This window comes from Blastocystis hominis, assembly GCF_000151665.1.
Source record: "Blastocystis hominis, Singapore isolate B (sub-type 7) whole genome shotgun sequence assembly, scaffold_0".
NCBI lineage: Eukaryota > Bigyra > Opalinata > Blastocystidae > Blastocystis > Blastocystis hominis.
The window spans coordinates 1,076,989-1,089,151 of NW_013171815.1; the positions used below are offsets into that span (position 1 = coordinate 1,076,989).

At 49.6% G+C, this 12,163-nt stretch overlaps 6 protein-coding genes; 3 read left to right on the forward strand and 3 right to left on the reverse strand.

Annotated features, from left to right (window-relative positions):
• Nucleotides 1-569: 569 nt before the first annotated feature.
• GSBLH_T00000345001 (uncharacterized protein) lies at nt 570-1,262 on the forward strand (the record flags this gene model as incomplete). The annotated part of the gene is made up of 4 exons (XM_013038536.1): nt 570-731; nt 764-904; nt 936-1,061; nt 1,092-1,262. The coding sequence occupies 4 exons, from the start codon at nt 570-572 to the stop codon at nt 1,260-1,262; spliced, it is 600 nt and encodes a 199-aa protein (XP_012893990.1).
• A 213-nt stretch (nt 1,263-1,475) lies between these two features.
• On the reverse strand, nt 1,476-2,461 carry GSBLH_T00000346001 (uncharacterized protein; the record flags this gene model as incomplete). The annotated part of the gene is made up of 4 exons (XM_013038537.1): nt 1,476-1,628; nt 1,659-1,968; nt 2,005-2,306; nt 2,339-2,461. 4 exons carry the CDS (start codon nt 2,459-2,461, stop codon nt 1,476-1,478), a joined length of 888 nt encoding a protein of 295 aa, XP_012893991.1.
• A 36-nt stretch (nt 2,462-2,497) lies between these two features.
• GSBLH_T00000347001 (uncharacterized protein) lies at nt 2,498-3,302 on the forward strand (the record flags this gene model as incomplete). XM_013038538.1 has 5 exons in its annotated part: nt 2,498-2,523; nt 2,555-2,689; nt 2,721-2,916; nt 2,947-3,037; nt 3,073-3,302. Exons 1-5 carry the CDS (start codon nt 2,513-2,515, stop codon nt 3,300-3,302), a joined length of 663 nt encoding a protein of 220 aa, XP_012893992.1. The 5' UTR covers nt 2,498-2,512.
• Nucleotides 3,303-3,473: 171 nt separating this feature from the next.
• GSBLH_T00000348001 (uncharacterized protein) lies at nt 3,474-4,133 on the reverse strand (the record flags this gene model as incomplete). The annotated part of the gene is made up of 1 exon (XM_013038539.1): nt 3,474-4,133. One exon carries the CDS (start codon nt 4,131-4,133, stop codon nt 3,474-3,476), a length of 660 nt encoding a protein of 219 aa, XP_012893993.1.
• A 1,747-nt stretch (nt 4,134-5,880) lies between these two features.
• Nucleotides 5,881-7,324, reverse strand: GSBLH_T00000349001 (uncharacterized protein; the record flags this gene model as incomplete). Its single annotated transcript, XM_013038540.1, has 6 exons — nt 5,881-6,581; nt 6,610-6,757; nt 6,789-6,884; nt 6,915-6,956; nt 6,989-7,126; nt 7,160-7,324. 6 exons carry the CDS (start codon nt 7,322-7,324, stop codon nt 5,881-5,883), a joined length of 1,290 nt encoding a protein of 429 aa, XP_012893994.1.
• Nucleotides 7,325-7,404: 80 nt separating this feature from the next.
• On the forward strand, nt 7,405-8,561 carry GSBLH_T00000350001 (uncharacterized protein; the record flags this gene model as incomplete). Its single annotated transcript, XM_013038541.1, has 5 exons — nt 7,405-7,510; nt 7,541-7,605; nt 7,636-7,770; nt 7,802-7,878; nt 7,910-8,561. 5 exons carry the CDS (start codon nt 7,405-7,407, stop codon nt 8,559-8,561), a joined length of 1,035 nt encoding a protein of 344 aa, XP_012893995.1.
• Nucleotides 8,562-12,163: the final 3,602 nt, after the last annotated feature.

Below are 12,163 nucleotides of genomic sequence, written 5' to 3' on the forward strand. Positions count from 1 at the left end.
TTGATGTCTGGACTTCAATAATTGTTTAAATATGATGTTTCCAGATTTTAAGGCTATTTATTGCGTTTGGATTTAATGAATGGATTTGTCGTATTGAACTGCAAATAGATTCGAATCATTGTATCGAACGTGTAGAGACGTCGATTTTGAAGTAAACGAATCACATAAAATCAACTTTGCGAAAAACCATCACAGGGGATAGCGCGAGACATGTATCATATATCCGTGAAGTATTAGCGAAAGTTAAAGATCGATCATAGTTTTGCGTGTTTGACAACCTTGGGTTCCTCCTCCCCGCTTGGTTTTCATTCGATGTCCATTTTGCAATCAGTACACAATCTCTACATGGATAATGAAAAACGAATCCTTTGTAAAATTGTAAGAATCGAGAATCGAACTCGAAGCATCCGATCGACATACCTATCCTCAGTACCACTCATCCATATAAACTGGAAAAAACAAGTGTAAATTGTAAACCACACTATTTCACATATTGAAAATGGACCCTCTTCGAACTCCCTCCAGTATGTCAATGCTCCCCAACAGGAATAGCGCAGTCAGTGAGGATTATGCAAAAGAGGATTCTATCGTCATACCCGACTGGCGAGTTCAGTATAGCATTTTTGAGTACTGTGAAGCCTAGCAATATCGTTTCCACGGTTAATATGAAGAAAGAGATCAACCTACCTGAAGTGGTAGATAAGTTGCGTAACACAGAGTATAATCCTAAGGTATGGTTTGGGATATTGAATTGACTGTTAAGCGCTTTGACGCGATGATCATGCGTATTCGAGAGCCCAAATGTACGGCTCTCGTTTTTAAATCTGGGAAGGTCGTTCTGGCAGGAACAAAGAGTACAAAAGATACCGAGGCCGCCGGAAGACGAGTGGTTGATATTCTATCTGTTGCTTTATGTTTTTGCATGTGATGCTTAGCGATTCACAGGAGGAAATAAGTCAGACGATACCAAGCCTATTATCCACAACATGGTCGCTGTCGGTGACTTTAAATTTCCGATTCGCCTTGAAGGCCTTTCAATCGAATATCTAGAATCAACAACCGTACGGCCGGCTGTGAAGATTAACTCCTAGTACGAACCTGAGCTTTTTTCTGGACTTATTTACCGCATGAAGAATCCGGACGTCGTTTTACTGATCTTCGTATCGGGCAAAGTGGTTGTAACGGGAGCCAAGGATGAATCGGACATCCGCCAAGCGTTCCGCAAGATTTCCCCGCTTATTTACAACTGCAGAAAGGTGTAAAGTATTCCGCTTGTTCTGTTTGCAACAAACACTCGATAGGTTCGGGTTTATCAGAATCCGGCCCAAGGTTCCCTTCGCATGTTCGATTACCTCCACATGTGCTTCGCTCGCTTTCTCGAGAGGATACTCGCAGTCCACGACGGGCTGCATCAGCTCTGGGCATTTTTCCGCTAGGGAATTAAGCAACTGAAGTGTATCATGGCGCTGTTGGGTCTACGCTCGATTCACGAAACAAAAAAATACGGTCTGGTTAAAAAGCATCACTCCGTGCACCGTGGATCCCTTCACCATCATGTCGCGGGGATTCACTTCGATAGTCCCGCGGTTTCCAATGACCAAAATCTCGCCATTTTTGTTTATGATTTCCTACGGTTTGCTGCGAAACAGCGCACGTACTAAGTCTTTCTGGAGATTTACGTTCGCCAGCATTTCGAAAATAACATCGGGACCGTTCCCTCCATTCACTGCATGAACCTTCTCCATATACGTGGAATCGGTTCGGTTCACCACAAGATCGATTCCCAAGCGGGTCAAATATTGTTCTGCGCGTTCTGTAGAGCAACTAGCGACGATCTGGATATTCTTGAATTGCGGATCGGTTTGACGGAGACTGAGCAGAATCTTTGCAATGCTGGTTCCCACGCCTCCGGAAGCGCCATGGATAAAGAAGGTTCGGTCCTTCATCTGTCGTGTGCATTGGATGGCACTAGTCATCAACGAGAACATAATTCTAAAAACATACTAGAGAGACGTAAAATATCCAGTGCCAAAGCAGGCACCACTTTTGTAACTACACTCCTTAGGAAGCAAATACAACTGATCCGGAGAAAAGACTCCGTGTGTAGCGTATGTTCCCGATACAGATCCACAGGAGTAAACACGATCTCCCACCTTGAATCCTTTCACGTCACTTCCCACAGAAATCACATCTCCCGAACAATCCAAACCCGGAGTATAAGGGCATGGACGAGCCTGTGTGTGCCATCCTTCACGTATATAAGTATCGACCGGATTAACAGCCGCATAGTGAATCTTGACAAGGATCTACTGCTTTGATGGTACAGAAAAACGAAAACCTGGCTTGATGTGATACGCGGAAGCTCGGCATTGGAAATAATCTTCATCATTTCGGGTCCTCCATGCTTCACAACCTGAACAGCTCTGAACATTGTAATAACACGCAATAACAAATTCTGCATTTCCCGCGGGATACCCTACAATCCTTCATAATCCCAAATCTACGTGTTCTTATGCCTCTTCTGTGTGTATTTTTGGACACGGTAACGCGTTAGTTATTCCCTAATTGCTCGTGGAAAAGTAGTCCTTGCAGAGAAGGAGATGTCTGCAGGGAACTTCCCTACGATCGGTCGTGTGTTGCTTAACCGCGTAAAACCAACCGATTCAAAAATGTCCTTTTCATACGACAAGTACGGGTGTTTTTGTTTGTATGAGGTGCAGGTATGTGTTTTACTATGTCGTCGACAATGAAGTGGTCTATATGTGCATGGCAGATAAGGATTTCAAGCGCCGAATCCCGTTCGCCTACCTCAATGACATCAAGACCCGGTTTGAAGAGATGTACGGCGCTACGATAAAGACGGCTGTTGAGCTAAACATGAACGAAGAGTTTTCGAAAGTTATGGAGAAGCGAATGGTTTAGTGTCGAGAAGGGTGTTAATTCCAGGAGTTCTTCAATAACGATCCCTCTGCCGATGCGATCACGCACGTCCGCGGCCAAATCAAGGAAGTGAAGGAAGTGATGGTGGACAACATCGGTAAGCGCTATGTCTATGTATTATCGAATCGCTAGATAAGGTTCTCAGCCGTGGAGAGAAGATCGAGGAGCTCGCCGATAAGACCCGCAACCTGGACCAGCAAGCTTTCATCTTCAATTCGGACGCTCGTGCTCTGAAGAACCAGATGTGGTGGCAGAACACGCGGTACATTGTTTTCATCGCGATCTTCGTGCTGGTAATCATCCTGGTACTGGTGTTGGTGGCATGTGGCGGTCCAAGTTTTTCGAAGTGTAAAAGATCCTAATTGAGATGTTTGTTGGAAAGAACGATTGGTAGATAGGATAGGATGGGATGAGAGTTTGTTTATTTACTTCAATGTTTGATTCAATACTTGTTTCATGGAGTGGTAGAATGCTTGCTCAACTGTATATCTGCTTCTTTGAATCTGTTCTGCTCGTTTGTTGAACCAAACATCCTAATCCTCATCACTAAACACGTTGTTCAGCTCCTTCTGGATCTCCTCCATGTGCGTTCGCTTCTCTTCAGGAACCGGTTCCTCATCTTCGGAGCTTTCCACAGCGCGAATTCGCTTCTTGGGAGCCTCTCTCTTCGGTTCATCATCATCCTCATTATCATCATCATTGCTCTTCGATTTGGCTTTCGACTCCTTCTCCATTCCCTGCTCCGACTCCGAATCGGAATCAGACAAATCTCCGAACACTCCCTTCAAGTCTCCCTCGCTGATCTGCTCGTTATCCTCCGATTCTTCCTCTTCCTCCTCTTCCTCCTCTTCCATTCGTCCCTTCTTTCCTCCTTCCGCGCCGCGTCCATGTCCCTTCGTCTTCGTCTGCCGCGTTTTCTTCGGCTGCTTCTTCTCCTGCACGATCTCCACCTCGTTAATCGTCTCCAGCACATGGCGGAACCGCGCCTTTTCCTCCTCCGCGATCCTCTCAATCCGCTGCTGCTGCTCTCGTTTCTCCCTTTCCACCTTCAATTCCTCCTCTCTCCGCCGCTCCAATCGCTTCTGCGCCGCCTCGCCCGGCTTCCCTGCCTCGCGCAGCTCCTCTCTCTGCGTCTCCTCCACTCGCTTCTGCTTCTCGTACTCCTCCCACAGCGTCCGGCACTCGATTCGCATCGCTTCGATCTGCTGCTCCGCGCCGCTCTCACCGCCCCACGCGCTCTCTCCTGCCTTCTTCAAACTCACCAGCGTGCTCAGCGCGAACTGGATCGAAATCTGCGCCTGCGTCAGATCCTCCGGCTGCCGCAGCGACCGCACGTGACAACCGGGCGCGTTTCGCGCGCCGCCGCAGCAAGGAAATCGCTGCGAGGCGTCGTCGAAGGGCTGCGGGTGCGTGTAGAGCACGTTGGAGATCACGCTGCGCGCGCGCGCCACGTGGCACACCGCCAGATCGAACCACACGCGCAGGTCCTACCGGTGAAACGGGGAACCAAACGGGGAACCGAGGGGTCCAGCTGCGCGGCGCGCGCCAGCTCGTCGAAGGCGCCCGGGAAATGCCCGCTCCGCATGCGCGCCAGGGCCAGGCAAAGCCGGACGTCGAGCTCGCGGTCGCAGGGCTGCGCTAAAACGGATTCGTAGAGCGACGCGGCGTCGCTGAACCGGCTCTCGCGAAGAAAAAGCGCGGCAATGTTGAGGCAGGTGCGCTGGAGAGACAGCGCGCTTTCGCGGACTTTTTTGAAGACGTGCAGCGCGGCTTGCGGCTTGGCGGCCTGCTGGAGCAGCGCGCCGGCGGCGCTGGCGAGATAGACGTTGGAAGGGTTGCGCTGAATGGCCTTGCTGAGCATCTTGGAGGCGAGGGAGGCGTAGGAGGAGGCGGGATCGGCGCGAGCCAGGCGGAGATAGAGCGAAATGAGGACGAGATTGAGGTAGAGATCGGGGTGCCTCGACGTGGAAACGTAGGAACTCACGATGAGGTTGACCGCCTCCTTCTCGCGCGACTGCAGAGCCAGCACGCGTGCGAGGAGACATAGCGAGTCCACGTACGTGTTCAGAACGTACCCCAGCAGCGTCGACGACTCCTTCAAGAACTACATCAAAACCCGATCTCATCGCTACGCCCGCGCGCAGCTGCCGATCCAGCTCCGTGTTCAGCTGCCGCAGCCGCTCTTCCGCCTCGCGGAGGCGTCGCGTGCGGATCTCCTGCTTCGCGATGCGCAGCACGCAGTCGAAATACTGCGGCACCTCCGCCAGAATCTTCTCCCACAAGCTTCGCGCCGCCTTGGACTCGCCTTCTTCGTCCAGAATCACCGCGTAGTTGAACAGCAGCGTCACGTGCAGCGGGTCCTCCAGGTACTGACGCATCGTCGCCGCGTCGGCCGTGATCAACCCGCGGGGATCGTCGCCCAGCTGCGCCTCGGCGAGCGAGTGCCGCAGGACTTCGTTCATGGCGAGCTGCGCGTCTTTGAGATCGGAGCGGAGGCGTCGCAGCACCGCCACGTTGTTCCACACCAGCGGGGCGAACGGCGTGCCGCTCTCGATGCTCAGACTCACGTACTGCTCGTAGAGAAGACGCGCCTTGTCCAGATCGTCGGGGTTCAAGAAGTTGCCCTGCAGCAGCTGCGCTTTCAGCAGCAGCGTGTGCAGCAGGATGCGCTGCGACATCGACCCCGGCTTCTACGCGTCAGATCCCCGTGGAACGGCCACATCGGGCAGCGTGGAAACCGTGGAAAGCGCCTTGGGGAGATCGTTGTTCTTGTAGAGAAGATAGGCGGCGATGAACGTCACCTCGCAGCTCGTGCATCCGTTCTGCGCGCAGGACGCCAGGTACGACCGCGCTTTCCCGCGCAATTCCTCCTTCGCCCGCCGCGTCGGCGCCTGCGACGAGAGATGAATGAGTCTACCTTTGAGCCCGCGAAAGCGCACGCTACACCTGGGCCAGTCCGTAGAGCGCGAGCACGTTCCGCTTGCTCACCGCAACGGCCTTCGCGAAGTATTTCTCCGCCTTGTTCCAGAAGTTCTCCGCGTGGTAGCAGCGACCGATCAGCTCCCACGCCTCCGACTTCAGCGAGCTCATCGTGGCCTGCTCCGCGCTCCGCGTCGCCAGGTCGAGGCACTTCGCGGTGTCGCGCGCCTCCACGGGGACGTCCGCGCAGCTCTCCCCGGCGAACGGCGACGACAGCAGCACCGACCCCGTCGCCGCCGCCTCGCGCACCGAGCGAACGCGGCAGAGAACGCCGTTGATCCGGATGGGCTGCGCGGCGTGGAGCTTCGAGGTGTCGCCTCGGACCTGCACGGCCTCGCTGTGCTGCTGCGCCGACACGGAGAGGCCCTCGATCGGCGACCACTGCCAGAACGTGTGGTCTGCGATGTAGTTCAGCGCTTGCGGGTGGTTCGGATTCACGCGGTAGAGCTGCTGGATCGTCTGCAGCGAGGCGATCACGCGCTCTTTCGGAGAGAGGTCGGCGGCGGTGCGCTGGAGCGCGGCCTTCATCGCTAGCGCTTCTTCGTTGGCGGGGTCGAGCTGGAGCGCGCGGTCCAAGGCGAGGAAGGCTTTCTTGTAGTTGTTCTGCTTGTAGAAGCAGTAGGCGATGCCCACGCGGACGGAGGCGGGAGCGTCGGGGTGGTCTGCATGGGAGAAACGGAGAAACGGTACAGAGAAGAGCCATTTGGTAGGCGTTGATCGCTTTGGCGTAGTCGCGACTTTGAATGAAGTAGAACGCCGCAGCGATGCTGGAGAGAAGGCAGGAGCGGTCGCGGTCCAGAGCGTGAATCATGTAGGTGTGGGCTGCTTTCATGTTGTCCTGGCGTTTAGAAAAAGAATCGACAGCAAACAGTGCGAAGGCAGTAGATGCACTTCAGGGCGAGGGACGTGGCGGAGGCTGCGCGGTCCTGCTGCTCCATGTTTATGAGCCGGTTGGATTCTTCGTCCTAATATAAATTCTCTTTCGCAGCACGTACGAATTGACGGTATTCCTCGGCTGTGAGTGTATTTGTTTTTAACTACCACGTCAAAACACGAAAACAGACCCCACTTTATAGGCGGTGCGATAGTTGATGAGAACGAGCTTGCACTCATACTCACTCTCAAAACGACGGAAATTCTCCTCCCGTAAAATTGTGTCAATGATTTTTAGGAACTGCTCATACTTTTTGACACTGTAATACCCAACCTAGCCAATGAAAGACTATCCACTACAATGTACGGCAATTTGGATCCAATAATGGGGGTGAACGTTTTCTCCGAATAAGGTTTGCGTTAACTCGTCCGTGTTGTCGCTTAGCTCATCCACGAACAATTCGATACATTGCTCAGAATCCGTAAGCGGAATACGAATCGAGGCCGGTTGTTCAGCAGTTTCAATCTCCATTATTGAAAAAGCAACTAATCGAAGAAATTTGGACTATTTTTCTCATTCCATTTTTATTGTCTTTATTTGTTCGTTCTTTCATGAAAGTAGCTGCATTATTGAGTGGTGGGAAAGACTCGTGCTACAACATGATCGAGTGTGTGAGGCACGGACATCAAATCGTTTGTCTGGTGAATTTGTGTCCAGGTATTGCTTAATCGTATTCTCTATTAATAGAAAATCGAAAGGTGAATGAGTTGGACTCGTATATGTATCAAACGATTGGTCATAACGCAGTTCAAGTCCGATTGTACCGTTTTGCTCACTTGTAGGCTATTGCAGACGCAATGTGTCTTCCGTTAGAGCAATTTACGATTTCTGGCAAGTGTCTCGAAATGGACTTGACGTATCAACCCAAAAGTGGTGATGAAGTGGAGGATTTGTACTCAGCTCTTCTGTGTGTGAAGGTCCGGCTTGTAGAGGATGGATAAGTGCTAGAAGAAGTATCCGGAAATCGAAGCTGTGTCTTCGGGAGCCATTCTGTCCAATTACCAGCGAGAACGCGTCGAAAACGTGTATCTTTTCCTCTTTTGTTCTTCCTTCCAGCTGTAATCGACTCAACCTAGTTTCTCTGGCGTATCTTTGGGAACGAGAGCAAAAAGAACTTCTTAACGATATGATTCAGAGTGGACTCGTAGCTCGAGTCATCAAAACAGCCACCATGGGTTTGGATCGGCGCCATATTGGGAAAACGTTAAACGAACTGCAGCCTTATCTCCTCAAAATCGCAACTTTGTATGGTTGCAATCCCTGTGGAGAAGGAGGCGAGTATGAAACCTTTACGGTGGATTGTCCTCTTTTCCAGTACCGCATCGAATTGTTGGAATTTGTGGAATTGATGAGTTGTAGTGATGATGTGGAGATTGTCACCCATTCCGAGTCGATGGATGCTCCGGTTTTGTTACTAGTTCCCAAAGCTTGGCATTTAGAGAAAAAAGAAAAAGAAAAAGAAAATGAGAATGAAGGGGAAACTTGTTTGGAGGGAATTGATGATACGGATATTTTGAAATCTATTGAACTGCCACGAAGTATCAACCCTCCATTTGATGAAATTCATAACAATAATAATGATAATTGGCTGAATTTAGAATCAGATGAGAAAGATACAGATAACGTAGTTGTAATTTGTCCTTCGCAGGAAAAAGCAAACGAACTATTGGAATTATGGAAAATGAAACAGTCAAATCCTTTATTGTAACTCCTTTCACCGATTTCAATGTCTAGACGCATAATCATATCTTCTCAGGCGAAATCGGTTATTCGAATGCCTACAAGTCTTTCTACGCCTCGTTTGTTTGCTTGGTTTTCAAGAACAAGCTGGTGCGCACCAGTTTTGTCTCATTATTCCTCGATTGGTGTGGAAGGACGCTGGGTTTCGATGCCGATGGTTCTTCCCATCGATTCAGACACGCTACTGAATTGCAATCACTCCGTAGAAGAAGCATATGAGAAGCTCTGCGATTACGAGCAGAAGATGTTACACAAGGTTTCTCGTACTGCGAAAACGCTCGTTCAAAGCTGCCTTACAAGTCTTCGATGGTCTTCCGAGCCGTTTGTTCCTCAATTGAATGTCCCTGCCACCATCACAGGCTGTGTGGATGATATTCTGCGAGGATGCCCTCTGCAGGCCAGTTTTGATGGAATTGACGCGTATGATGCATACACGGAGGCAGAAACGGAGACTTCGTTAGATGTTCATGTTGATGGAGACAAAGTGACTCTTACTTACGGTAATTTGGCTCAGTTTGTTGTTTGGAAGGATCCAGAGAGCGTTCAGTCCGTTCTGGAGAATGGCTTTGCTCATCATCAAGTCGTTGTTTATTTCGATCCAGATCACAATGTGGAACGATTCTCTATGGAAAATTGCGTGTTTATTCCGGTAAAGCGTCTTGGAGTTGCATTTGATGGGAAAGCGGTGGAAGCGGCTGGATGTGTTGTCCAAGTGATTTCTACGAATTTGTCTGTTTGTTGCACAACAAAACATGTGGGATTTTGAAATCAAGCGTTTTTCTGGAGTCAAGGAAAAACCAAAAAACGTTTGAACCCCATGGCCGAAGCTTCTAACATATCTGTGTCTCCGAAAGGAAAGCTGATGATTTTGCGTATGCGGGTCGAGAGGAAACACTAATGTATAGTGAGAAAAGATGAGGAATCGATTGTTGCTTTTATGGTGAAAAATAAGTCCGCTACTAGTGTTTGCTGTTGGATGGTAATGTTATGGATAGATAGTGTGTATCGTGAGCAGCAATCAGAAAGGTTTGTATTTTGTGAAGCCCACACGGTTCATCCTCCATCCTGCGGAGTCTAAGTTAGTTAGTGGTAAGTGTTTTTGCATTGGATAAAACTTAGTGCGTTGTGAAACTAAAGTAGTCAACGATCTTATGAACGCTGACCTGCCTACGAAGTACATTCTTTGCAGCGATTTGATGCGTAGTAATAAATTGCAGATTGTTAGCTATGCTATTGGCGAAAATCTTGCTGAGGTTATCAACAACTACAACGCTCCTTCCGAAAGAGATAAGATTTCCAAGCATGTACTGGCCTCCAGCGAAATTCAGTGTAGATGGAGCTGATCTCCAAGTGTCCGAAGGCGACGGATTTCCTTAACGTTCGTTTTACAAATATCCGATAAACGACTCTCTATTTCCTTGACTGCCACCTAATCCAGCATATGTCTCTTACTCGAAGAGCGTGTCGCCCACGACCGAAGAAATGTCTCCGACTGTAGCAGCGGAGGACGAGCGTGAGGTGAAGGTGACCCCCGCGATGTTTTCGAAGAACATGCTGTACGCAGCGGTGGCGATCGCGGGCATGGGACTGATTTTGAACTATTTGTTCCGATGGATTCGATGAGGAGATGGAACGGTCGCTTGCTTGTCTGTTTGTTGCACACGCATGAAAGGAAGTGAGTTCGATTGAGAGAGAAGAAGGCAATGCGATGGGTCTTGTTGTGTTAACAACATTCGTTTATTCTGACTGTAAGAAGAAAAAACATGGAACTATTCATCCATTATATTATCTTTGTTGAAAAAATAAACAAACAAAGAATTAAGTAAGTAAATAAATTAACCATCAATCATCATTCATTCATTCATTCATTCATTCATTCATTCATTCATTCAATCCACCTCTCAATCCCTTTTCCTTTTAGTACACAACACCACTTCCCCCGCCTTTAAAATCACCAACAGCCCCACCAGAACACTATTCCTCACCCCTCCAATCCGCGCCATACCTCAACACCCGCATAATCTGCTCTTCGATCCAAAAACTCTCCGCTCCTTCTCCCATCTCGCTCCACTCCATCCCAGACACTCGCTTCATCCCCGCTCCAAACCCCTCCCGCGCGATTTCCCGCGGTTCCAGACTCACCAGCTGCCGCACCAAATCGCGCACCGTGGATTCGGCCCAGAATCCGTCGGGCATCGCGATCCCCACGCGCTCTCTGACCAAAATCTGGACGATTTCGTGGTTGCGAAGCGACGGAACGCACAGCAGCGGGATCGAGTGATACAACGCCGCCTCCACAACCGCCAAATCGCAGTACGAAATAACCGCGGTGATCGAAACCTGCTCAAACAGCGAAAAAACCGACACTTTCGAGCTGTCCACAAACACGATATTGTCGCTCCCGTGCTTCCGCCGAATCGATCCGGTTCCCGCGATTATCACCTGAGTCGACGGGTCCTGCAATCCGCCAATAATCGTCTTCACTTGCCAGACTTCGAAGCCGTTGTTCGCTCCCATAAACACCACGATTCGAGTCGTAAACCGCGGGTTCAGCAACCCTGCCGCCGGTTTTTTGTGGAGCCAGTCCGGCGATGAAACGCCCGGCAAACGAAGCGGACCCAGATCGATCCAGTTGGAGGGAAACGTGGAACCCGCGGGAGAGAGGGGAGAGGAATCGTGGAAAACGCGGTGAAGGCCGTCGACGAAGAAAAAAGGGCGGGAATAGAGGAGGAAACCGCGGGGAATGGCGAGGTGATTGGCGCGAATGAAACTGTCGAGTGCGTGGGAATACTCGTCGACCGCGCTTTTCATCTGCAAGTAGCGGAAGATATCGTAGAAATGGTCTGGGTCATAATGAGGAAACAGGGAAACAGGAAGGGAGAAAAGGGGAAACGGGTTCCGCGGAGAAGAGGAGAAGGGAGCGATTGGAGGCGAGGGCCGCAAATTGGGCGCCTGGGAGTGTGAAATCCGAGAGGACGATGTCGGGGCTTTTTCTGGAATGGAAGGAATCGAAGGAAATATACTGGGAAATGTAGGAACTCACTTGATCGTATAATACAACAAGAGACTGCTTGCCGATCTAAAGATTAGATGGAAGTGTCATACACACTTCGAAAATGTGATTTCTGTAGTAATCACTGAAAGAAGAAACGTGGTAGGATGTTCGGATCAAATTGTTCAGCGATTCCATAGGGATAGGGAACTTTCCCATGCTGTATATCTAGATTGTACAATCAAAATCAAATAAAACAGTATATTTGTTGTTTTCGTTACTAAGCGGATATCCTATGTTATCGAACATACCAATCGTTACTTCATAGCGGCTGCAGAGTTCTTCTACTATAGAAAGCATTACCTCTGCAGAGTAATCCAAAAGCAATCAAAACTCACCAAAATGAAAGAGGGAAGGTAGTGCAATAGCGAACAGACTCGGTTTTTGCCCTTCCTGATTCGCTTTGAACTCAGAAGAATCTGCGCTTGAAGTCTGTACCTGCACTCCACACGAAATGCAAAATACAGCAAGAAGCAGCAGATAGCGTAACATCTACTAAATAAGAATATCAAGGCAAT